Source organism: Bison bison, unplaced genomic scaffold (genome assembly GCF_000754665.1).
Source record: "Bison bison bison isolate TAMUID 2011002044 unplaced genomic scaffold, Bison_UMD1.0 scf7180017864473, whole genome shotgun sequence".
Taxonomy (NCBI): domain Eukaryota; kingdom Metazoa; phylum Chordata; class Mammalia; order Artiodactyla; family Bovidae; genus Bison; species Bison bison.
Window position 1 is genome coordinate 2,671,026 of NW_011495034.1, and position 26,711 is coordinate 2,697,736.

The 26,711-nt window shown below is 43.4% G+C and overlaps 1 protein-coding gene across 4 annotated transcripts in view; it reads right to left on the reverse strand.

Annotated features, from left to right (window-relative positions):
- Positions 1-26,711, reverse strand: part of UBE3D (ubiquitin protein ligase E3D) — a 171,521-nt gene that overhangs the window by 144,022 nt on the left and 788 nt on the right. For 2 of the 4 annotated variants that reach the window (XM_010861731.1, XM_010861729.1), the window contains exons 1-3: positions 21,816-21,945; positions 11,265-11,461; positions 7,257-7,347 (exon numbers count right to left, since the gene is read on the reverse strand). In XM_010861731.1, coding sequence (XP_010860033.1) covers positions 7,257-7,347; positions 11,265-11,461; positions 21,816-21,892 — 365 coding nt within the window. In that variant the 5' untranslated portion in view covers positions 21,893-21,945. Of the gene's footprint in view, positions 1-7,256; positions 7,348-11,264; positions 11,462-21,815; positions 21,946-26,711 lie in introns of those variants that run through there. The other 2 variants (XM_010861730.1, XM_010861728.1) reach the window with 1 other exon arrangement.

The following is a 26,711-nucleotide window of genomic DNA, read 5'->3' on the forward strand; positions in this document are numbered from 1 at the left end:
CCAGAGGGTAAGTGACTTGCCATTTGCTTGAACTGCTGCAGACAACTGCCCTGTCTGCAGGCAAGAAACACGGTCTGGCCGGGTAGTGCTGTGAGTCCACAAGGTCAGCTGAACTTAGGAAAACCTCAGGTAGGCACTACTCACACTTCATTGCATGTGATGCCCATTACAATTTCGTGAGATGAGAATCTCCATTTTCTTGTTATAAAGAAGGAAAGGGAGGCTCAGACATGTTAACTAATCTGTACAAGTTCACAGAGTCAAAGATGATAAATGAAGGCCGGATCTTAGCCCAGGTCTTCCAGGCACCAATCCCTAGGACAGAGGAGCCTGGCGGGCTACAGTCCATGGGGTCGCAGAGTTGGACATGACTGTGACTAACACTTCCACTTTTTTCCAGGTACCAAACTCTTTCCCTTGGAATATACTCCCTCTCCTGGTCACACGTGTCAGTAAAGGCGACAGGGAAGGTGGGATGGTACAGACCACATGGGGTGTGACACAACAGTCTAAGGGCTGCGGACCTGGTTCTCCAGACAGTTGGGGAGCATCACAGAATTGAAGGTGGGGAAGTGACAGGTCAGATTTTTTTATATATATAAATTTATTTATTTTAATTGGAGGCTAATTACTTTACAATATTGTATTGGTTTTGCCATACATCAATATGAATCCGCCACAGGTGTACACATGTTCCCCATCCTGAACCCCCCTCCCACCTCCCTCCCCATACCATCCCTCTGGGTCATCCCAATGCACCAGCCCCAAGCATCCTGTATCCTGCATCGAACCTGGACTGGCGATTTGTTTCATATATGATATTATACCTGTTTCAATGCCATTCTCCCAAATCATCCCACCCTACAGGTCAGATTTTAACAAAGAGGAGGAAGACAAACAAAGGTGCCCACTTAGAATAACAGGGGGGCCTGGACAGGCTTCTAGATCTGGACAAGCTCGCTAAGATTCTCTGTCCCCAGCCATTCTGCACATAGTGCCAATAAACAAGATCCTCAGTGCAGTGCTCAAGGCAGCGATGTCAAGACCTCATACGCCATCAGAAATGAAACTGCACCGAGATTTACAGAGATCTGGGGGACTTCACACACATTTACCCAAAATGTGGTATTTCAAACTTGACCTGGAATCACAGTGAATAAAAGTTCTACGTAATCCCATAGCTACCTATGTAAGACATCGAGCAAGAAAACACCCAATTCACAAGTCATGGCAAAGACAAAAGTGTTTTTACAGCAGAAGGAAATTTTCTGATGTTTGGAAAAAACATAAATCCTTTAAGAACAAAAGATGTATTTAAATCACAGCTCTCCTGAAAGTATATCTACCGAAAACCCTAAGACTTTGATAGGATTTACTTCCCAAGAGAACTTTCTGAAGAAAATAGATATCGTATTTTTTTCAAGGTAGTTTTTAGGTAAAAATCTGCTGAAGCTCAGAAAAAGAGTGAAATAATTTCTTAAACTTTCTCTCAGTTTAAGATTCTAGGATGAACAGCAACACATTATTATAAGTAATTAAAATGTGCTGCTGCTGCTGCTAAGTCACTTCAGTTGTGTCCGACTCTGTGTGACCCCATAGACGGCAGCCTATCAGGCTCCCCCGTCCCTGGGATTCTCCAGGCAAGAGTACTGGAGTGGGGTGCCATTGCCTTCTCCTAAAATGTGCTAGTTATATTGAAATATATACATTACCATATATAAAACAGATAGCTAGTGGGAAGTTACTGTATAACATGGGAAGATCAACCCAGCGCTCTGTGATGACCTAGAGGGGTGGGATGGGGGGCAGTAAGCTGTGGGAGGAAGGTTCAAGAGGGAGGGGACATATGTATACTTATGGCTCATTCACAATGTTGTATGATAGAAATCAATGAAACATTATAAAGCAATTTTCCTCCAATTAAAAATAAAAATAAATGTGCTAGTTATTTTTAATGCATCTTAAGCATAAAGCTTTTGGGGAAAAGAACTTAAAATGCACAATTTTAATAAATGTTACTAACTGATGGTGCTTATTTAAAACTTAAACATAAAGAAGAAAATGAAATGCCTTAGCTTTAAAAGTGACCATTAATCACTGATAATAACAATGGTAATAATACAGACCTTTCACATTGGATTAGAACCAAGTGGACGATAAAAATTTTAAAGAAGCCATCAAGTATCTAAAGCTCAAAACATAGCTGCTGGAATTTAGATAAATTTAGCTGGCATTATTTAACTGATGGCCTACAAATACTACGAAACTAGCTTTGCATTTTATTATCATTATGTACATATTTAATGTATTATCAATCCTGAATATTCATTGGAAGGATTGATGCTGAAGCTGAAACTCCAATACTTCGGCCATCTGATGCAAAGAACTGCCTCTGGAAAAGACTCTGATGCTGGGAAAGATTAAGGCAGGAGGAGAAGAGAAGGACAGAAGATGAGATGGTTGGATGGCATCACCGACTGGATGGACATGAACTGAGTAAGCTCCAGGAGTTGGTGATGGACAGGGAAGCCTGGCATGCTGCAGTCCATGGGGTCACAAAGAGTTGGACACGACTGAACAACTGAACTGAACTGAACCAATTCAGTGTGTGCCTGTACTCTCTTTTCACTTCTTTGTTCTCCTTCATAGAATTGTGACTATTCATAGGAGTAGTTATTTTCAGACTGCAATAATAGCTTGTCTGTCAAGGTGACCAATCAACTAGGTGCATATTCTGACATCTCTTATGTGGCAGTAAGTCTATTCTGCTTGTTACCTGCTAGAGTTTCAATGCCCTCAGAGCTGCTGGGCTGCCACCCAGCTCCGGTGGTGCAGATAGAACAGGGAGGGCCTTTCCAGAGACCTCAGGAGACCTCAAAAATGACTGAAAAGCAGGCTTAGGTTTCAAAGTCATCTGCTTAGCCAACCGATATAACTCAAGTCTGACATGCATTTATTTCTAAAAGACACACCAAATTCCAAACACAATGATCATTTAGCTGGTTCTGAGACTAATCACAATGAAGTAAATTTTATTATTGTTCTTGCCTGGTATTAGGGACTTTCACTCTCAACAAGAGCATAATCAAAAATTGTGTATGTTCGGATCATTTTTACAAAACAACTCTGCTGAACTGATAAGAATACAAATTGGAGAATTTCACTGTAAAGAAACAAGACATTCTTTGTTTGTAAATAACCAAAACAAACAGCTAGGAATGTGTGATTCTGAATGAAGAAAAAAAGATGGCTGTGATTAGCAGATTTTGTGCACCCTGGTGCTAGTAAGTATTAAAAGCCATTAATGAGTCTTAATAGGTTAAACAGTCTTCTGCACCTATAATTTGCTTGATGAGAATCTTTTACATTAAAAAAAAGAACAAGCATGAGTTTTGTACTAGCCAAATAGTCATAATTCACAGAAGCCAAGGTGCAATTTTTTGAGGTTCACTAATCACAGAATTTTCATGCTGGCATGACTGTCCCCTGTCTATCTAACTGAACCTCCCAATGTTTCAGATGAGGAAACTGAGAATCAAAGTGACTTGTTCTCAGATAGAAAGATTAGCCAGCAAGCAGATATTTAACTTGGCTCCATTTCTCCCAACACGAGAGCTCTTGCCAAGATAAACCACCATATTCCAAGATGCCTTTCTGAAAAGGATGCCAACAATGAGTTGATTGTGATTACAAGCCTGCTTTGAAATACCTTCGGCTTCACTTTCTACTTAATAAGCACAGCTGTCCTTTCCACCTGCACAGAACAGGTAACTGAGGGAGAAATGAGAAGACCACGGGGCTTAATGCAATCGGTCGGCCTGACGTCCTTGTGCAGACACAGGAGGAAGCGTGGTTTTCCATCAAAGGGCCGGCTGCCTACGACTGAGATGGAAGCAAAGCTTTCAGTTGCCCACTAAGGATCTCTCCACATTACCCAAGAGGCCTCCACGTGTCAGACCCACAGTTGTGACACACGAAGGCGTCCAGGGAAGCCTTTCTGTTAAGCAAGGGCGAGTCACATCCATTGTGGATCTTCTCAGAAAGAAAAGGGGAAAGAGGGGGTCATTTCCCTGGCATGCCTAAAAAATTTGGAGTCCTGAATCAAAAAGGTTTGAAACACTGTACTGGGTTAATGTGCTGGTTTGCTGATAAGGCCAATTACGGAAAAGGGGGTAGAACAAGTCTGTAAAGACAATTAAAAAGAGCTTGCCAAGTATTCACTCCAATTTATGTTATAGCCTTAAGCGCTCTTCACAAGGGCTTCCCTGGTGGCTCAGACGGTAAAGCATCTGCCTGCAATGCAGGAGACCCCGGTTCGATTCCTGGGTCAGGAAGATCCCTGGAGAAGGAAATGGCAATCCACTCCAGCACTCTTGTCTGGAAAATCCCATGGACGGAGGAGCCTGACAGGCTACAGTCCATGGGGTCACAGAGTCAGACATGACTGAGCGACTTCACTTTCACTTTCTAAACGCTCTTCACAAGTTAGGAAAATAGGCCATCTTACAACTACACGGTTGAGGTGAGGTGATGTGGACAAGGTTCCCCAGCCTCTGAGGGTAGAGCTGGAGTTCAAACCCAGGTCCCGTTCTCCCCTCTGCTTCTCAGTCCACAGCTTCCAAAGGTCAGGATTGGGACAGTGAGTATGGTCCATCAGCGTCAGCCTCTCAGCCCTTGTTCCCAGTTCCACGGTCTCAAGGTCATAAACGGGACTGACACAAGGCAGAAGATGCAGTATCAGCTGACAAAGAACAAACTTAGTTCTTTAAGACAGGCACACCAGGAAACTCTAATCCTCTGGTGAACTTTTTTGAAGTTGCTCAGTCGTGTCCGACTCTTTGAGATCCCACAGACTACAGCTTACCAGGCTTCTCTGTCCATGGGATTTTCCAGGCAAGAATACCGGAGTGGGTTGCCATTTCCTTCTCTAGGGGATCTTCCCGATCCAGGGATCGAACCCAGGTCTCCCGTATTGCAAGCAGATGCTTTACCCTCTAAGCCACCAGGGAAGCTCCTCTGTAACTCCCAGGTCTCTCACTGTTGCAGAGGCACGCAAGTGTCAGAGACTGTGAGTGACAGTTAAACCGAAGCCTGAAAAAGACAGAGAGGAGGAAAACTTTCCCAACTAAATACCAGGGCAACCTGGAATCCTCTGAACCTTCCTGGGTCAAGCTGGCCTGTCCCTGACAGCACGCTCTGCAGCCACCTCAGCTTTGGAAAATCTGAGCGAGGACGTCTCCCTCCTCTGCAGACTCAGAGCAACGCCGTGGCTTCCCCACGATCACCACTCGGACTGTGCTCTGCTCAGGACCCCGCACTTACACGAGCATGACCTTCTGCGATCTTATCTACCCAGGAATCAGAGAGCAAGTGAGACAGACTGATGGAAGGCCAGGATAAGCACCCTAACATTTATCTCATTCAAACCGGTAAGAATTTACAGAGAACGCACTGAGCCTGCTGCCGCTGGTGATGACGATGAAGACGGTGGTGAGGGTAAGAATCACAGCAGTAGCTGTCACATCCTGAAAGCTTCCCAGTTAAACTCACTCGAGCCTCCCCAAAACCCTAAGGAGGTAGCTTATATTGTTATCTAGATTTTTGTAATAATAATACCAAAAAAGAAAATATGAATGCACAGAGTGGTCAAGTAACTTTCCCAGGGTCACAGCTAGTAAATGGTGGGCACAAACCCAGATGGTCTGGCTTCCTGGTCTCTGTTACACCACACTGCACTCTCAATAGGAGTGGGGAGATATGTGAGTAAGACTGTCCATTGAGTCAGTGATGCCATCCAACCATCTCATCCTCTGTCGTCCCCTTCTCCTCCCGCCTTCAATCTTTCCCAGCTTCAGGGTCTTTTCAAAAGAGTCAGTTCTTCACATCAGGTGGCCAAAGTATTGGAGTTTCAGCTTCAGCATCAGTCCTTCCAATGAATATTCAGTCTAATGAATATGCTGACTCTAGAGAGAAGCTAATCAGAGGGAGATGGGCACGTTCTCAGAGAGGAGGTACATTTCACTAAGGACTGCAGTGGGGCTGCCTGTGAAAAGACTGTGGGACTGCAAGCCCATCACCAGAGCTGTGCACAGAACATGTGTAAATAACGGTGTGTGGTTTTGCGGGTGAGGGAGGAAGGGGCTGGGGGAAGGAGACTGAAACAGGAGGGTGCGGTAGTAAACAGAGTTCAGCTCCTCCAGCACCCCGTGTGGTATGCTGAGGGCTAGTGGAATCTATCCTGGAAGAAATGGGAGGCTTGGGGAGGCTGTGAATGGGGAACCCAGCTGCCTTTGGGAGGTGCTCTTTGGTGAGAGGACCGTGGCCTTGACTAAGAGGTGGAAGAAGTGGAGGGGTATGGAGAACAAAGGAGTATCAGTCCCAGTGACTGGCTACCTCCCAGCACACAGGGATAGAGAGGACTGGTGTCTTCCCTCCACCAAGACCCCGAACGCCGGAGCAGGTCTCAGGTATGGACAGGCGTCCACCCCCATCTAAATTTCTAAGGAAACACTAACAAAGAGCTCTGAACTTTTCCTTTATAGTACTGTTAACAGTAATAAGGGTTGCTCTGTCTTTCTAGCCTATGAGTGAATAGAAAATTCAGGGAGAACGGTTCATGCCCAGGCAATAAGGAGGCTGACAGAAGGAGGAGAAGATGGAAAAATAAAAGAGACAACGTGGGAATGCAAAGAGTACAGCAAAGGGCCCTCCCCATCACAATGGGGAAATCATTGCACACCACGAGAACAGGCTACAAGATTAACCTAAGCAGCAAGAAAAGGTTAATTTGTGCTCTATACGCTGTTTTAATAAGCAGGGAAATAGGAAACAGATTTTAGAGAGGCACTAATAAAAATAGCTCAAGTAAAAAAATCGTGCTGCAAAAGCTTCTGTTATTTAGAAAACGCACTTCATGTGGAAAAGCTCATTCACCAGGATGACGCCTACAACGTGTGATAGCTGTCGTGTCTGATTTCAGAGGAGCGGGGCTGGTCTGCACCGGCTTCTGCACCCAAGACAAGCCTCCCTCCCTCAAAGCCAGCAGCCTGCTGTCCCCCTTTGTCAGCTGGAGGAGACCTAGCTGCCCCGTGATTGCTGGAGTCTGGGGGCTGCTCTGGTTCAAAAAGTGACATTGAGCTGGCTCTCATCTGAAGGCTACAGACTGCCCTCTTGGCAGTTCCTTCAGAAATTCTGATGGGAAAAGAGAACAGCCACTGCCAGGTGCAGAATAAGTCAGTGCTAAACGTGCTCCTTACCTGTCCCTTATGATGACTTCACCACAGGACTGGCAATAAAACGTGCAACATTCTTGGTCTTGTGAGCTTTGATTAAACACTGAAATCAGTTCTAGAGGAAATCAAGGAAACAGCGTGTCTTAAGAGGTTTGGGATAAATATATTGACATACTTAAAGAGTTTAATAGCTGCAATAAATTATCACCAATAAACACTGTTTATGATCTACCCAGAAGTACACACTTAATTAGTATTATCTGATGACTCAACGCCAAGCAAATATTGGGAATGTTTTTAAAAAAACACCAGATTCTGCTACATGTTTCACAGCTAGGTATTGCCCTAAAAATTATGTATGTAACATAGCACTGAGTTATCTCCCTCATTCTAGAAATACCAATACTAAAGGTGAGAGAAGGAGCTATTTCTTCCACATCGAGCTAACTACACACAGCTTCTCCTTCCTTAGCTTTCTTCTGCTAGACTTAGGGACAGTTTTTCATCACTGAGACTGCTGGTAAACAGAGTTCTTAAATTTAATTCGATTTAAACAAAGCTGATGTCCGGTCTGGATCGTATCAGTCTGTACAAACAATATCAATCTTGAAATTGGTCTTTATTGGGCAGGTCTCTGGGAATGAAATAGCTCCTAAGAACAGTTTCATCTTACAAGAGCAAAACTCAATTTCTGATTAAAGCTGTGGGAAAACAAATTATTTCCTATAGTATATGAAAGAGCAATGTAAGACAGAATGTTCCCTTAGTTTCTGTTATTTCATTCACAAAGAAAGGAAACTTTCATTTCCAAAAAACCCCAAAGAACAAAAAACCCAATCCACAAAAATATCTGTTAAAAAAGTCTGAGGCGTCCCTGGTAGTCCAATGGTTAAGAATCCCCCTGCCAATGCAGAGGACACAGGTTCAATCCCTGATCTGGGAAGATTCCACATGCCACGGGGCAACTGCGCTCATGTGCCTAGATCCCGTGCTCTGCAACACCGCAGTGAGACGCCCACACACAGAGAGTAGACCCAGCTCACTGCGACTAGAGAAAGTCCGCATGCAGCAACGAAGGCTCTGTGCAGCCAAGAATCAATAAAATAAAAAATAACTTAAAAAAAATTAGATTAAAAGAAAAAGTCTGAAGAAATGAGGTTATATCCATTAGAATCAAGCCATTTGAATTTTGTTGTTACTTTGTATCTTAAGATCTTTTAAAAAACATCCATGCTAGAAAGTTTAAGCCTTGAGAGTTAAAAATTCTTCTGTTTAATTTCTAAGACTGCCCTGTAGCACTAAGGTGAACCCAACAGTATTCTTTAACTCTGAGCAGAAAATAAGACACCCCAGATTTTCCTTTCAGGATGGATAAACAAATTTTCAACGACACACTGCCCTCTGCTGCTCGCCCAGCGGGATGCAGGCTCAGGTTCAAGTCAGAACCTTCTGATACAGGGGCATCCTGGGAAGTACTGCTGCCTGGGGATGAATCCAATGCTGATGCTCCATCAAATTTTACTGCAGCCAGTTCTGGGTCAAGGGTCACGTCTGACCTATGTGTTCAGAACCGTGTAACAGTATGTCTACTGTAGTCCTTAAAAGAGTATTCTTATAGTCGAAAAGTTTACTTTGCAAAAATTTCGAAACATAAGATTGAATGCTAAAACTGTTTGCTTCCTACCACAGATTTTGATTTACGTTTACAATAGTATGCACCTATCTGATATTTTGTACCTATCTGATATTTATTCATTGAGCAATGGTTTCAGTTCAGTTCAGTTCAGTTCAGTCGCTCAGTCGTGTCCGACTCTTTGCGACCCCATGAATCGCAGCACGCCAGGCCTCCCTGTCCATCACCAACTCCCGGAGTTCTCTCAAATTCATGTCCATCGAGTCGGTGATGCCATCCAGCCGTCTTATCCTCTGTCGTCCCCTTCTCCTGCCCCCAATCCCTCCCAGCATCAAAGTTTATTCACCACCTATTATGTGGAAAGCACTAAAGCAATTAAGCACTGAGGAATCTATTTTGCATACCCCTTAATGCACTGCAGAACAGGACTTTGAATGTTTTCCCTTTTCAGATGGTTAAGCAAAATATATGTTAAAAATGTAGAGAAACTGGAGATCCAAACAATATGCAAACCAACACACAGCAGTCAATTTACTGCATCTGACAGTTAAAACCAAACAATAATGTTTGCTTATTTAAATTTAAAAAAAAATAGTTCAAGTTTTGCTGTTTGTCTAATAACTGTTACAGAATATGCACAGGCAACAAACTAATTCTGTCTCTGGAAGGTTTCCATGCCTCCTCGGTATGGGACCTAAAATCATGGTCCCAGAAAACCAGCAGCAGATTTGAAAACACTCCACTGTGGCTTTCACGCCTGCTTGTCCCCAGTTTCCAGATGTGACCCCAGATTCCTGCAGTGGTTACTGTTCATCATCGCTAAAGAAAGGCAAGGACGTCACAGGAGTCTGATTCCCAAGGCCTCTTTCCTGAAACCACCCTCCCCCTGCCCATCATCAGGTACTCTCAGAGCGTCTGTTAGTCTGTGTCCCATCTCAAAGGCCCATCCCTCCTTCCACGGTTATTCCAACAGTCATTCTTAGATTTATCCTATGCCACTTCAGCTCTAGGACATTTCTTTCCTATAACCAACCCTGCTCAACTCAGACTGATTTTTCACTCATCCAGGACTTGAGCAAAAATCACTCTCTAGCAAAAAAAAAAAGTGAAACTCCCTCTACTTCTCTTTCTTTTCAAACGCCAGGACAGAGGCTCCAGGAATGCCTGACATCTCCCCAAGAGCTCTTGGTTACCATCTTGCTGACTCTGCCTCAGGGCTCCTTGCAGCTCAGATGAAAGGCTTCATATCCACGTGGCAACAGAGAAATCCCAAATGCAGCTGTTAAGAACTTTAATCCTTCTCAGAGAATGAGCATCACAGCCATTTATTACAGCCTCCGCTTCCCCTTTTTACAGCATTTTCAATCCTCTGAAGCACAGTACTCAAATGGCAAGAGAGGAAATGTACCAAAAAGGTCATTAAATTATTTTCAGAAACGATTCTATGGTCTTACTGAATCCATACGCCAATAACAGAATACTGGAAATCTAACAGGCATAACAACAATATGCATCAAACTTCAATTCGGAATCTTTCTACTGGGCTGGCCAAAACCCTTGCTTGGGTTTTCCCCTAACATCTTCTGGAAAAATCCAAAAGAACTCTTTGGCCAACCCAATGTCCTACTCTCTCTAGTTGGAAATGTCTCTACGTGTATGGGATTCTTCCCATCATTGCATTCTCTGGTCAGATATCACTCTCCCAGAGTGACCTTCCCTGACTCTCATCTGCCCCTAGTCATGCCCTACACTGTTATTCTGTTTTACTCCTCCTACGGCACTCCTCCTCCTAAGTCTGTATCCAAGTAACTTGTGTGTTCAATATTTGTTTCCACCATTAGAATGTAAGCCCTATGAGGGCAGAGATCTTCTAGCTTATCTACTTGTATACCCCAGCACCTAGATCAAAAGTTCATATTTGCTGGATGAATGAATGCCTTCATACAAGGCTTTAAAATCAACCAGGTCTGGCACACTCGCCCTCTGATTTCATCTTCCTATCAACTCTGTGAGCCAGGTTATTTTACAGTTAAAGAAACAAAGCAGGGAGGACACAGGAAAACCTCTGTACCTTTTGCTTCATTGTGCTGTGAACCTGAAATTGCTCTTAAAAAACACAGTCTCATAGGAAAAAGAAAAAAAAAAAAGACTCTTAAAAAAGGCTGAAAGAAACAAAGTGACCTGTTCAACTGCATGCAGTTAATAATGAGCAGAGTTGGCAAAAAAAAAAACACAAAAACTTAGATCTTTTGGACCCTCAGCTCTTTCCTGCAGGTGATGAGCCTGATCCCTTCACTTGGGAAAAGTTCAACTCCCCCCCACCCCCCGCCCAAAAAAAAATCACCTTTGATTTATAATGAAAAAGCAAATGCAGAGACAGAAAGGCCAGCGCTACTCACCGGGGCGGCTCTCGGCCCGCGCGTGTAGCCGCAGGTGCAGCCCGTCCCCGGGCACGTGCTGCAGCCCGCGGCAGGTGGACGGCGCGAGCCTGACCCCTGCCGGCAGCCGGAGCTCCGTACAGCCGCCGGGGCTCTGCATCCGGAGCGAGGACTGCGTTACCGAAACAGCCATGGGCAGACCTCCTTCCTTGGAATCCCTGGGAATTAGAAATAACAGGCGAGAGATGATTTCACATGGATGAAAACCAGACGATGAAAGAAACTAAAATGGCCAAGGAGCCCTCTGTTCTTCAATCAGGGCCCTGAGTCTAGTCACTGTCCCAGGATAAAAAAACAGCAGTGAACCTGTCATAAAAGAAACGGATCTATTAAATGAGGTCAGAGTACTTTCTTCTGTCAATGTAACATTAAAGTTCACAGACACATTTTTCATTCTTTTCTATTCTTTTTTTTTTTTAATGTTAACCATGCATTTAAAGCATGCACTTTTTTCCCTTGCTAATGATCCTGAGTGCCAATCTCTCCTCTAACCCTGGGCTTCCTCCCTGTACTGAAGCCTGAACACCGCCCCCTCGCCGCCTCCAGCCATTCTGTTGCACAGCAGGCCACTTCCTTTCCGGACACCCCCTCTCCTGTCTCACCACTCTTTCTGTCTTCAGCTTCTGTGAACCAGCACAGCGGAATGCTGGTCGGTCGGACATCACTCCCTAGTTCATCAGAGTACTTCTGGCCAGAAAATTCAACAAGGTTGCCTAAGACAGTGGCTTATTCACCTTTGTTTCCCTTGACCCTAGCGTGGTTTGGACATTTATTCACTCACTCAACACCCCTTTTTTGGGTTCTACAATGTGCTAGGTACTGGGAATAGGACAACGACTAACAGGGCATTTTCTCTGTACGCTGCCCCCACCCCAAGTAGGGGACAGGCAAGAAAAATAGGAATGATCAAGACAGCATTAAAATGACGCTGTACTTACTCATGATAAACATAGGGGACTATGGAAGCAGTGGAGAAGGGCAGGGACTCTCCCAGGCCTAAGCACTAAATAAATGTTATGTGAATAATGAACGGATGAGTCAGTGACATATTGTTTCTGAGACCAGCATTTCAATGATATTTTATGTTATTTATAGTAAATTAGGGTAAAGCATTGGTATTTGATATACAGGATTTTGATAAGGAGGCCTGCTGCTGCTGCTAATTCGCTTCAGTCGTGTCCGACTCTGTGTGACCCCATAGACGACAGCCCACCAGGCTCCCCCGTCCCTGGGATTCTCCAGGCAAGAATACTGGAGTGGGTTGCCATTTCCTTCTCCAATGCATGAAAGTGAAAAGTGAAAATGAAGTCACTTAGTCGTGTCCGACTCTTAGCGATCCCATGGACTGCAGCCTACCAGGCTCTCCAGCCATGGGATTTTCCAGGCAAGAGTACTGGAGTGGGGTGCCATTGCCTTCTCCGATAAGGAGGCCAGGAGTACGTAAAACAAAAGGCACAGGAGAAAAAAAAAAAAACTGTCAATTTTAAGAATAAAAAAAGAATGAAGAGAACAATCTAGTGATGTACGAATACCAGGCAAGAAAGGATCCAACCCACTACAAACACAGATCACTTGATGTAGTAACAGAGTAAAACACAGCTGCTGTCTACCAAGCACCAAAAGTATACAAGGGGATAAAGACATCTAGAAATGATCCCCCTGTGAAGCTGGAACATGCTTAGCATTGGACCAGAGCAGCAAAGCACAGCAGCAGCCCATCTGCTCAGTGTCACTGGAGTGCAGAAGGTGGGCCACCTGCCTGAACGTCATCCAAGTAGAGAGGTCACACCCTGTGTTCATGTGTGAATCTTGGCCAGGCTTCCTATTTTGCCTTAGGAAGGTGTAAGATTATTTTATGGCTAGTTCCTTTTTGAAGCATGTGGACCTGCACTTAATCGACAATACAGAATCAAGAACTAGAGTCTTGGGAATTTCCTGGCAGTCCAATGGTTAGGACTCTGAGCTTTTGCTGCCACGGCCAAGGGTCTGTTCCCTAGTCAGATCCCGCACCGTGCTTGGCAAGGTCAAGAAATTTTAAAAAGAAATTAAACAAGAAATTATTTAAGAAACAAAAAACAAAACAAACAAAAAAAAACAACTGAGTCTTTTCCAGAGAAGACAATATCAAACTTAGTCAAAAGTCTAGTCTTCAGAAATGATGTTGAAGAAATAATCCTCTAAAGCAGATGTCAGAAAACTTTCTATATTAAAGGCCAGATGGTGAATATTCAGGTTTTATAGATCATATATGGTCTCCAAGGCACAGTCTACTTTTTCTTTTTCTTAACAACCCTTTAAAAAATATAAAATCCATTCTTAGCTCACAGACTGTTCCAAAGCAGGCCACAGATTAGATCTGGCTCATGGGCCATGTTTGCCAACCACGGCTCTACAGACACAATTTGTCCAGTTGGTTACTTCAGTGACTTTCAAGCTGAACCGTGCAGTTGGCAATTGGAAGTGTCTCAAAGGAAACCACCAGGTTCCCAGGTCTCCGGCCCCCTATCCCTGGCTTACCACACTTCCCCCTATCCCTTCCCCTTCCCGAAAGACTCAGTTACACAGGGCAGAGAAAGGTAGGCACCTGACCAAGGGCAGGAGCACCACCGCGGCCTGGGGTAGACGTAAGAAACCCCACAGGGGGAGGAGAGTGGCAGCCAGGAGGGCCGCCCAGAGAGGATGCCCCGTCTCACCATGGAGTTTCTGGGCCCGTCTTGGTCTGCTCAGGTGGCCATAACAACATACCACAGAATGGACGGCTTAAACAACATTGATTTCTTATGGTTCCAGAGTCTGGGAAGTTCAAGATCAAGAAGCTGACAGACTCCGCTCTTGGAGAGGGCCTCCGTCTTGGCCTTCTGTCTCCTCATCTGGCAGGCATAGGAAACTCTGGTGTGTCTTCCTCTAAGGACAGGAATCCCGTCATAGTGGCTCCACCCTCATGACCTCATTGAAAACTGATTATCTCCCACAGGCCCCATCTCCTAACACCCTGGCATTGGGATTTAGGGCTTCAGCATATGAATTCTCAGGGAACCAAAACATTTAGTCCATAACAGAGCCAAGCAGATGAGGTGGGTGTCAATAAAGAGTGGAGGGAAGGGAAGTAGGAAAGAATGCCAGTGGAAAACTCTACACAGAGTGAAACTTACCGAGTATACTAATACACAGCATGAGGATAGTGGAAGCCAGGATTCGCACGGTGGGAGAACAGCTACAAAGAGGGCAAGGGAGAAAACCACAATGGATCCTGTGGTAGTAGACTAGAATCTGAAATACTTGGGCAAAATCATGATTTCCAATGCATATATTAGGTTAGCGCAAAAGTACCTGCACTTTTGCAAGTGCTGAAATTTGCTATTTGATATTGGATTACATTCTAAATAAATGTGATTATGTTATATATCATTTTAATGCACATTCCCAATTTTTTGCCAATGATTTATTACTTGCTATTTATTTTATTTTAGACTATGGAAATGATGCTACAGAAAAAGCAAATTCCAGTGATTTTCTTATTTGAATTCAAAATGGGTTGCAAAGCAGTGGAAACAACTTGCAACACCAACAACACACATGGCCCAGGAACTACTCATGATCATGCGGCGCACTGGTGGTTCAAGAAGTTTGCAAAGGAGATGAGCCTTGAAGACGTGGAGCGCAGTGGCTGGGCATCAGAAGTTGACAACAACCAACTGAGAGCATCATCGAAACTGATCCTCTTACAACCTCAGGAGAAGTTGCTGAACAACTGGACATCAAGCATTCTACAGTCGTTCAGCATTTGAAGCAAAGTGGAAAGGTGAAAAAGCATGGTAAGTGAGTGCCTCATGAGCTGACTGAACATCAAAGAAATCATTGTTTTGAAGTACTGTCTTCTCTTATTCTACACAACAATGAACCATTTCTTCATCGGACTGTGACATGCAACAAAAAATGGATTTTATACAACTGGTGATAACTAGCTCAATGGCTGGACAGAGAAGAAGCTACAAACTACTTCCCAAAGCCAAACTTGCACTAAAAAAAAGGTAGTGGTCACCACTGTTTGGTGATCTGCTGCCCATTTGATCCACTACAGCTTTCTGAATTCTGGCGAAACCATTACATCTGAGAACTATGCTTAGCAAACTGATGGATGCCTGCAAAAGGGAGTGGTCAGCAGAAAGGGCCCTATTCTTCTCCACAACAAGGCCTGACTGCACATCACACAATCAGTGCTTCAAAGTTGAACAGATTGGTCTTTGAAGTTTTGCCTCATCTGCCATATTCCCATGAACTCTTGCCAATACATTTTTTGCAGGGAAAATGCTTCCACAACCAGCAGGAGGCAGAAAATGCTGTCCAAGAGTTTGTCCAATCCCCAAGCACAGATTTTTATGCTATAGGTATAAACAAACTTATTTCTCATTGGCAAGAATGTATTGATTGTAATGGTTCCTAGGGCTTCCCTGGTATCTCAGCTGGTAAAGAATTCACCTGCAATGCAGGAGAACCTGGTTTGATTCCTGGGTTGGGAAGATCCACTGGAGAAGGGATAGGCTACCCACTCCAGTATTCTTAGGGCTTTCCTGGTGGCTCAGTTGGTAAAGAGTCCACCTGCAAAGCAGGAGACCTGGCTTTGATCCCTTGGTTGAGAATATCCCCTGGAGAAGGGAAAGGCTACCCACTCCAGTATTCTGGCCTGGAGAATTCCATGGACTGTATAGTTTGTGGGGTCACAGAGTCAGACAACACTGAGCAACTTGATATAAAATTCATAATTCAAAACCAAAATTACATTTGCACCAAAGTAATAAATAAAGTTAATAAATATAGGTGTATTATGATATATTTACAAACACATACTATACATGAATACATAAGCATAATACATATGCCATACACAGACTAGTTCTGTCTAGTAGAGGGTCTGGGAGAAGTGACACTCCAATAGTAATGAGCACTCTCTATACCCAGATCTTGGTTTCTAAAGGTCATTTTCTACTTAAAAACAAATGGAAAAAAAAAAAAGAAACAAAACAGAGTTCCTTGGAAAAAATAACTACATCCAGGATTGGGACAAGAAAAGAATGAGATGAGCCTGAGTCTGGAATATCTTACTGTGAAACTAAGTAAACTAAGCTAAGTCACTTCAGTTGTGTCCGACTCTGTGCGACCCCATAGACAGCAGCCCACCGGGCTCCCCCGTCCCTGGGATTCTCCAGGCAAGAACACTGGAGTGGGTTGCCATTTCCTTCTCCAGTGCATGAAACTGAAAAGTGAAAGGGAAGTTGCTCAGTCGTGTCTGACTCTTAGTGACCCCATGGACTGCAGCCCACTAGGCTCCTCCATCCGTGGGATTTTCCAGGCAAAGTACTGGAGTGGGGTGCCATTGCCTTCTCCGAAACTAAGTAAAGAAGAAATCAAAAAAAAAAAAAAAAAAAACGCAAGCAAAGAAACAGACATCATCTTGAAGGGACTTCCCTGGCCATATCTGGTTGTAATTTGAGGAAAAAAAAAAAGTAACCCACTGAATGAAACACAACCACCATACTGAGATGGGTGTAAATAACTGAGTGACTGTACCTTAACTAAAAATAATAATAAATAAATAAATCTGAATAAAATGAAAGTATGAGGAGGAATAGGGCATTCCCAAACTCTCAAAGCAGCTCTCCAATTAATACTTATTGATAATGAAAAGAAAAAGGGTAATTTATGGTGAAGAAGCCTGGCAGATACCACCTTATTTAAGTTCTCAAAGTTAACATGAACTTTAATTGAATAAATCAAAATCATGTGCCACAGGATGCAATGAGAACACAGCATCAATTTTGTGATATTCCTGCCAAAGATGTACAACCTGAATCTAATCTTGAGGAAACATAAGACAAAACCAAATGGAGGGATATTCTACAAAATAATTGGGCTGGGATCTTCAAAGCTGTATCATTAAAGTCAAGGAAAACCGAGGACGTCTTCTAGACTGAAAGAGATGAAGAAAACATGGGGATGCAGGGCATCACTCTGAACTGGATTCCTTCGCTTTTATAGATATTAAGTAGACAACTGGAAACACCAGAATAAGGTCAGACTGTAAGACAGCAGTAACACATTTCCCAGTTTTGAGAGTTGCATGCTGGTTGTGTAGGAGAATGTTCTCATTTGTAGGAAAATTCAGAGTAAAAAAAAATATTCAAGAGTGACAGCAACTTACCCTCAAGTTCACGATTGTTTCAAAACAAAGTTTTTGAGACCCTAATTGCCCACACTTTTTACCTGTGAGGCTTTTGTCACTATTCTCTTGTGTTTTTTCAGAAACTGCTTGAACCTACCTAATGACTTCACATCTCACTGAGTCCAAGCTAGGGTCCTTTCAATGGTCTCTAAGACCCAGTGATATGCTAGAGGCAGTTGTTAAAATTCCAGGTATTATGCAAACCAACTGACCTCACTTTGGTAGTTTGACATCATCTACGGTGAAAGTATTTACACCTCAGGAATCAATAATGCTGCAGATCAGAAAGGATTTTTGTTTGGTTGGTTTTCCTGGAGGAAGGTCATTGGTTTTCCTGGAGTAGGTCATTTCCTGGTGGTTATTTCCATTTCCTGGAGAGCACGTCACTGTAATAGCCTTTACTATGTGCTCCACCGGCCCATCCACATCTCTCTGAACCAAGCACCCCTTCCTATTTCTGTTCTCTCGGAGGGTGACAGTCTTTCACTGGGTATCATACATTTCCAAACATCACCCCTTTCAGTTTATTGTTCCAATGTTAGTTTTTCATTTGGAATAAAGGGTTGGAATTTTTTTTCCCTATCCCTTTTTCTGTTTTACTTTTCCTAAAGCCTTGTGTGTTTATATTTGTGTGTTTTCGGCCCACCTCTTGCCACCATTAGACTATAAGCTCATTGAGAGCAAATACTTTCATCTTTGCTGTATTTTCATCTAGCTGTATACCTAGCACCTAGAATCTTAGTTTGGGCCCTAGAACAGGAACTCTGTAAACATCTGTGGATTTAATGAATGGCCAAGGTTTATCCCAGGAATGATAAGATGGTTTAACATAAATAGATTTTCCTAATGCAATTCACAGATATAAAGAATAAAGGGAAAAAAATAGGACCATCACAATACGTGCAGAAATCATTACAGAAAACACAATGTCTATTCATGATGAAAACCTTTAGTAAACTAGGAATATCCCATGGACAGAGGAGCCTGGTAGGCTACAGTCCATGGGGTTGCTAGGAGTTGGACACGACTGAGCGACTTCACTTTCACTTTTCACTTTCCTGCATTGGAGAAGGAAACGGCAACCCACTCCAGTGTTCTTGCCTGGAGAATCCCAGGGACGCGGGAGCCTGGTGGGCTGCCGTCTCTGGGGTTGCACAGAGTCGGACATGACTGAAGCGACTTAGCAGCAGCAGCAGCAGCAGCAGAAAGGGACTATGCAATGTACCAAACAGACTTTTTCCAAAAAGTCAAAATTATCACACTTAATGATGAGATGCTAGAAGTATTTCTTTTAGGATTAGGAAAAGAATAATAATATCATTTACACTAACTGTAAATAGACTAAAAATTCCAATTAAAATAAAGAGACTGTCAGAATGGATTTTTTTTTTTAAACTCCACTTAGTACAAGCTTTTAAAATTTTACATATAAAGACACAGGTTGAGAGTAAAAGGGTAAAAAAGACATAACATGAAAACAGTGTAGTTAGCTGATTTCTGACAAATATACTGAGTTATTTCAATGAAAGAAATGACAGCTATTTAATTAACAGTGATGGAACAAATGGAGATATTCTTAAAAAAAAAAAACTTTGACACCTACCTGATGCCAAATGCAAAAAGTAATTTGACATGATCACAGACCTAAATGTAAATGGTAAAACAATGCAATTCCTAGAAAATAGACATAGGAAAAAGTCTTACGACTTGGAGGTAGGCAAAGATTTCTTAAGACACAAAAAACACCAATTGTTAAAGAAAAAAAGGTACAGTACACTGGACTTCACTATGCTTAAGACTTTCTGTTCATCAAAAGGCACTATTAAGAAAATTAAAAGATAAGCTACAGATAAGGAGAGAATAGTCTCATACTCACAGGCACAAACAAAAAAGATCTTATTTCCAGACTATACAAAGAACTCTTTAAAATTCAACAATAAGACAACCGGATATTAGAAGACACTTGACAAAAGAACATATATGAATGACCAAAAAGCAAATGAAAAGGTGCCCAACATTATTAATCTTGTATTTAATTAATAAATCTTGTATTTAATTAATACAAATTAAAATGACAATGAGATACTACTTTAATCCACTGCTGCTGCTGCTGCTAAGTCGCTTCAGTCATGTCCGACTCTGTGCAACCCCAGAGACGGCAGCCCACCAGGCTCCCCCGTCCCTGGGATTCTCCAGGCAAGAACACTGGAGTGGGCTGCCATTTCCTTCTCCAATGCAGGAAAGTGAAAAGTGAAAGTGAAGTCGCTCAGTCGTGTCTAACTCCTAGCGACCCCATGGACTGCAGCCCACCAGACTCCTCCATCCATGGGATTTTCCAGGCAAGAGTACTGGAGTGGGGTGCCATCGCCTTCTCCGACTTTAATCCACTAGATTAGCTAAAATCCAAAACTGACAACACTCAATGCGGACTAGAAAATGAATGTGTTGGAATTCTTTTTTTTTTTTTTCCCCTGGCTAGAGTATAAACTGGTATAAACGGCTTTGGAGAACACTTCCTTCAGCAGTTTCCCATTAAGTAAAGTCATCTAGATGGCACTAGTTATAAAGAATCTGCCTGCCAGTGCAGGAGACACAAGAGATATGGATTTGATCCCTGGGTCAGGAAGATCTCCTGGAGTAGGAAGTGGCAACCCACTCCAGTATTTCTTACTGGAAAGCTCCATGGGCAGAGGGGGCTGGTGGGCTACAGTCAATGGGGCCGCAAAGAGTCAGACACGGCTGAGCACATACCCTATGACCCAGCACAAATACAACAATGTACAAGTTTTATTCATAATAAGCTGGCTTGAGAATCACACAAAATATCCAGCAATAGAAGAATGAATAATGAATTGTCATATATTCATACAGTGGAAAACTACTTGGCAGGAAAAAAATGAACGGACTATTGAGCCATGTGATAACATATTAATAGATGAAACATGAATCTCAGAAACACAGTAGAAGAAACCAGAAACAAACAAGTACATACTATATGAATCCATTTATGCATGATTCAAGAAATGGCAAACTGATCTTTGCTGAATGAAATTAGAATAGTAGTTACTTTTTGGGTTGGAGCAATTGACTGGTGGTAAAGCTCAACAGCCAAAGAACACTAGGGACAATGCAACGTTAGGTTTCTTAACTAGCTTAAAGAAGGAAGAGTTATCCAGGGGAAGCATGAAGGGTTCCTTTGATGAGGGGAAGTAAGGATGTTGTCTTGTTTCCTTTTACCTAAGGTTTTGGGCTCAGAATAACTTTACAAGGTGAATTTGAATTGGACATGAAGCACTTCTTTGAACTCATGATTTGAGAAAGGGAAGACACAGCAGAAAAAGAGAAAGAAAGAATCCCTATTTTACAATTGAAAAAAATCAAATTAAAGGATTCTACTCTGGTGAAGTAAAGCTAGGATTGAAACCAGTGCTCACGCCAAATCCAAAACCACTACACCGGGTACCTGGCTGGTTTCAGGGAAAGAGAAGGCTAAGCATCAGAGTGAAGTCTACCTTCAGAGTGGTTCTGTGTAATCAACTTCTCAGGATTTTAACATCTAACTCACTCTACTTGAAACAGTGGTCACAAGTGAACAGTCGAGGTACCATACATCACCAAACCAAACAGGAGAACACTTTTCCTGAAAGTTTTATGTCTGTGTAATGAACAGCAAGTTATTGCAGATTTCTTCTTGGAACTACGAATATGAAAGAAAGAAACAGCTCCAAAAAGAAGCCTGAAACCCTTGCTAGCTGTTCACGGAAGACACATTTATTGAACGGGTGCGTGCGTTCCTCTGCATAGAGAACAGCTTGTGCAGAAACCAAACCAACAACAAAAGGAGTATATTTACAAAATAGGAAATTCTCATATTAGAACAGATAACGAGGATCCCAAAGAGGCAACGTATTTTTTGCACTGTTTTGTTGCAAGCATGGGGCACTGTCAAAAGTGTTGCACATTAGGGATCCTCAAACTTTAATGTGCATCTGAATCCCGGGAATCGTGAAGTTCCGATTCAGCAGGTCGGCTATGGGGTTGAGACCATGCATTTCTAGAAAGCCCCCGGGTGATGCTAACTGGGAAGAAGGTGAGGCGGGGTGGGCAACCGGGGCGCGCGGTTTGCATGTGTGGAGAGGGTACTCCACTTTAAGGAACCCAGAGGCTCGCTCTAAGCAACTGGAAAAAAGAAATTCAAAACCCTATCCTTCCGAGGGAGGCGGAGCCGGCCGGGGCGGCGTTAAAGCGAGCACGGCTGCGCCTGGGAGGCCAGACTCCACCGCCCGCCTTACCCCAGAATCAGCAGCGCGCTCTGCAGCCGTCTCCGCACCTCCAGGAACACGCGCGCCTCCGCTGCAACCGCCGCCATGCGGACGCTCAGCCGAGAGCTCTGGAGACCCGGCCACCGGGGCCGGAAAGCGGCTGCACGTGCGGCTTGAGCAGGAACCGCGGCCGCGGTGGCGGCCGCGCGGGCCTCTAGGACCTGGAGCTCGGGTGCCCGCCAGCCCACAGCGCCACCTGCCGGGTGGAGAGCGCGCCGCCGCGAGGATTCCATCAGTGAGAGTGAGCGCTTTCAAAGCCGGCCTTTGGGTCAGAGCTCAGAGAAAAGGTGGGCACGGGGAAGCCAAACTGTTCTTCCACTCCGCTTCTTAAGGGCGCCACCTGATGCACCAGGCTCCCTGTAAATGACCTTCAAGGTCGGACCCCAGAACACTGCTTTGGGTAGCTTGGGGAGAGATGAGACTGGACGAGAGGGGTAGGCAAGCATTTATCCCCAGCAGGGTCTAGAGCCCAATTCCTCACCCCAGATGCACTTTACCTTGAATTTGGTTTTGTTTTAATGAACTATAGTCTCTTTGGTTTTTTGTTTTGTTTTTATAAATCCTGGTCTGTGTTTGATAGTTCTCCTCTGTCTTGAGGCAACAAATGGCCAGGACTGACTTAGCTGCCGCTTCCCAATTTAGACCAGAAGGCTCCAGAATGGAAAGGGTTGCAAAACTTTGAGAAGTTCTCTGTTGTCTGCACAAGAGAGAGTGTGGTTAAGTCCAGTATCATGAAGCACAGGATTAAGCATTCCCATAACCTGTGTTATTTTGTTTCTGATGTTTTATTTTTTTTGATTAGAGTATAATTGCTTTATAATGTTGTGTTTGTTTCTGCTGAACAACAACCTGAATTAGCTATGTGTGTGTCAGTGTATCTATCTATCTATCTATCTATATATATATATGTATCTCCTCCCTCTTGAGTCTCCCCCAGTCTTACCCCTCTAGGTCATAACAGAGAACTAAGCCAAGTTCCCTGTGCTATACAGCTGCTTCCCACTAGCTATCTGTTTTACACATGGTAGTGTATATCTTCAAAAACAAGATAGCATATATGTGTGTGTGTGTGTGTTAGTCGCTCAGTTCTGTCCGACTCTTTGCAATCCCACAAAATATACATGCATGTGTGTATTCATGCTCCGTGGCTTCAGGCTTGTCCGACTCTGTGTGACCCTATGGACTGTAGCCTGCCAGGTTCCTCTGTCCCTGGGATTCTCCAGGCAAGAATACTGGAGTGGGTTGCCATGCCTTCCTCCAGGGGATCTTCCTGAACCAGGGATCAAACCTGTGGCGTCTCCTGCATTTTCTGTATTGCAGGAGGATTCTTTACCACTAAGCCACCCAGGAAGCCCCATATACATACATACATACATACATACATACTGCTGCTGCTGCTAAGTTGCTTCAGTCGTGTCCGACTCTGTGCGACCCCAGAGACGGCAGCCCACCAGCTCCCCCGTCCCTGGGATTCTCCAGGAAACAACACTGGAGTGGGCTGCCATTTCCTTCTCCACATACATACATACATACATATATATAGAGAGAGAGAGAAAGAGAGAGAGTAGTATTTACATAATATATGCTGTGCTGTGCTTAGTTGCTCAGTCTTGTCCGACTCTTATGTGACACCATCGACTGTAATCCACCAGGCTCCTCTGTCCATGGGGATTCTCCAGGCAAGAATACTGCAGTGGGTTGCCATGCCCCCCTCCAGAGATCTTCCCAACCCAGACATTGAACCCAGGTCTCCCACATTGCAGGCAGATTCTTCACCATCTGAGCCACCAGGGAAACCCAAGAATACTGGAGTTAGGTAGCCTAGCCCTTCTCCAGGGAATCTTCCTGACGCAGGAATCGAAGCAGGATCTCCTGCATTACAAGCGGATTCTTTACCAGCTGAGCTACCAGGGAAGCCCTTACATTATATATATATATACTGAAGTGACTTAGCAGCAGCAGCAGTGAACATTAGGATACATGGTTTTCTCAGGATATATGCCTAGTAGTGGGATTGTTAGGTCATTTGGTAGTTTTTAGTTTTTTAAGGAACTTTAATTGTTCTCCATGGTGATTGTATCAATTTGTATTCCCTCCAAGAATGCAAGAGTTCTCTTCTCTCCACACTCTCTCCATAAGCATTCCTATAACTTTTGAAAAGAGGAAGATGAGAATGACTCTATATGTACATTTCTACTCTTCACTTTTGCAAAAGTAAAAACGGACTCAGGGAAATCTGTAATCTCATTGTTACTGTTACTGGCTAGGGTTCTTGGCATCCTTGCTGCTGCTGCTGCTGCTGCTGCTAAGTCGCTTCAGTCGTGTCCGACTCTGTGCAACCCCAGAGACGGCAGCCCACCAGGCTCCCCCATCCCTGGGATTCTCCGGGCAAGAACACTGGAGTGGGTTGCCATTTCCTTCTCCAATGCATGAAAGTGAAAAGTGAAAGTGAAGTCATTCAGTCGTGTCCGACTCCTAGCCACCCCATGGACTGTAGCCCATCAGGCTCCTCCATCCACAGGATTTTCCAGGCAAAAGTACTGGAGTGGGGTGCCATTGCCTTCTCCGCTTGGCATCCTTACTGAATAGAAATTGACCTGAAGCCAGACAAGAAATCCAGGCAAGGCTTTATTGGGCCCCCTGTTGCAGGAAGAGGGAGTGGTCTCCCACTTTTTGGTCTCTTTGTATCTCTTGTCCAGAATTTGCCCTAACTGCACATGCACACAGCTACTTTTAGTCCCATATAGTTTGTTTGTATTTTGTTGCTGGGGGAGAGGTGTGTCCAGGAGCAAGCATTGCAGCACTGCAGCAAAGGGTCCCGGGTCCGAGGCCTGTCTCACTACTGGCAGATGATTTTGGAACGTTTGACCCAGTAAAGGATCCAGTATAATGTAAGTACTTATCATGGGAAAATATTAAAATGTAAGGCCAAGGTAGAATTATAACGATTATTTTAAAACAAGAGGCTTAAAAAAAAAAAAAAAAAACCCAGAAACAATGATTACTTGTATGTAGAAAATTGTATTAATATGTTTATTGATTTTCCATTTTATCATTTTGAAGTCATAATTATTACACACTGAACAGGTTAATTTGAATATTTTGTAAGCAAATAATAAAGTCATGTTCCTAAAGATACTAGTTCAAGACATTTTTTTCTAAAATCCATATTTGGAGTTATTAAAGTTTATTGTTTTGCCTCACAAATTCCTGTATCCATCAGAATAATTCAAAATCATGGATGAAGGTAAAAGCACAGTTAAAAGAAGTTTATTGCTATTTCATCTCCATGGTGACAAAAGATGATGGTTTTGATGGAAGAAAATTTCACATATTAAGAAACATGCTGGCTTATACATGATTTAACTGGAACTTTAGGTTAACCCAAACAGCCTATTTGTGGCCTATTAAATATGCACTGGGGATCTCCCTGGTGATCCAGGGATATTAAGACTGTGCTTCCACTGCAGTGAGCATGGGTTCAATCCCTGGTCAGGGAACTAAGATCCCAAGTGCTAACTAGTATAGCCAAAAAAAAAAAAAAAAAGCATCATACATCTACTTCAACCATTAAAGTAAAAAATGCATTAAAAAATCGAGGATTTGTGGTTCAGATATTCCAAAGGGAGCCACGTGGCCACCATGGTCATGGTTTCAGACATGTGCTTGTATTACTGAGAAATTTTCTGAACTGTATCACATCCAAGGACACCAATGAGCCTTGCTGCCAGCAGCTGCCAGTTGCAACTTTATAGTCTCAAGCTCTCCTCTTGTACTATGTAACCATTTCAGACCTCAGTCAACCCTTACATGACAAGCACCCTTCTTTGTCAGCTCCAATCCTAATTATTGACAAATATCTTATGATTTGGGGACCTTCTGCCTTTATAACCCACCCCCATTTTGTAGTCCAGTGGAAAAATTCAAGTGCTTCTTGAATCTGTCTCTCCGAGGTTATGGTCATCAATTTGGCTTAAACAAAACTCTTTTCTCTTCCTTATATATATATGCTATATTAATTTATTATTTTTCTCCACTGTTTTGGCTCCTCCTATCTTCCACCTTTAATGTTCAAGGCTATTAAGTGCTTAAGTACTAACATATATTGAAATATGTAACATTCATTCTTTTTCTTTTCTTTTTTTTTTTTTTGTGCACTGGGCCTCTTGCAGGATCTTAGTTCCCAGACCAGGGCTTGAACTTGGATCACGGCAGCAAAAGTGCAGAATTCTAGGCACTGTACCAGCTGGGAATTTCCTATGTAACATTCTTAATGCAGCATTCTCTTCACAATTTATGTTTGATTATTTTTAAGAATTGTTATATTTGATATATAGTCACATTTGCAAAAGAAACCATATTTGACCCTACATTTTAGGCACCAGGGTGCAATTCTCCTTGTAACTACGTGATTCTCGAGTTCTGCAATCAGAATAGCTCCTAATGTGATAGCAACTATTTGTTTTCTAACTTCCCAAGTCTTTTAATCTCTCTAGGTTTGGAGTTCCTCACATTAAATATTGAGGAATCAGTTAAACAATTTAAATAAACACTTAAATCGTTGCTTGAAGAATATTTAAAAGTTATTTTCAACTCCTAGCATCCCTTCCATCTCTTCATCCATCCTGATGAGGCTGACACCGGCGAATGGGAAACACCGGCTACAGGTCTACTCGGTTCATTGGTGACGATGGGCCGCTTCCGCGATAGTCCGCTTGAGGGCGCTGCGGCGACAACGAGCGCCGGGAGGCGAGGAACGGACCAGGGGCGGGGATGGAGGGCCACGGACGTCGACGCCGGCGTGGGCGCGGGCGCGGTGCACACTGGGAGCTGTCACTAGGCCGTCCGGCTACCGACCTCCGTGTC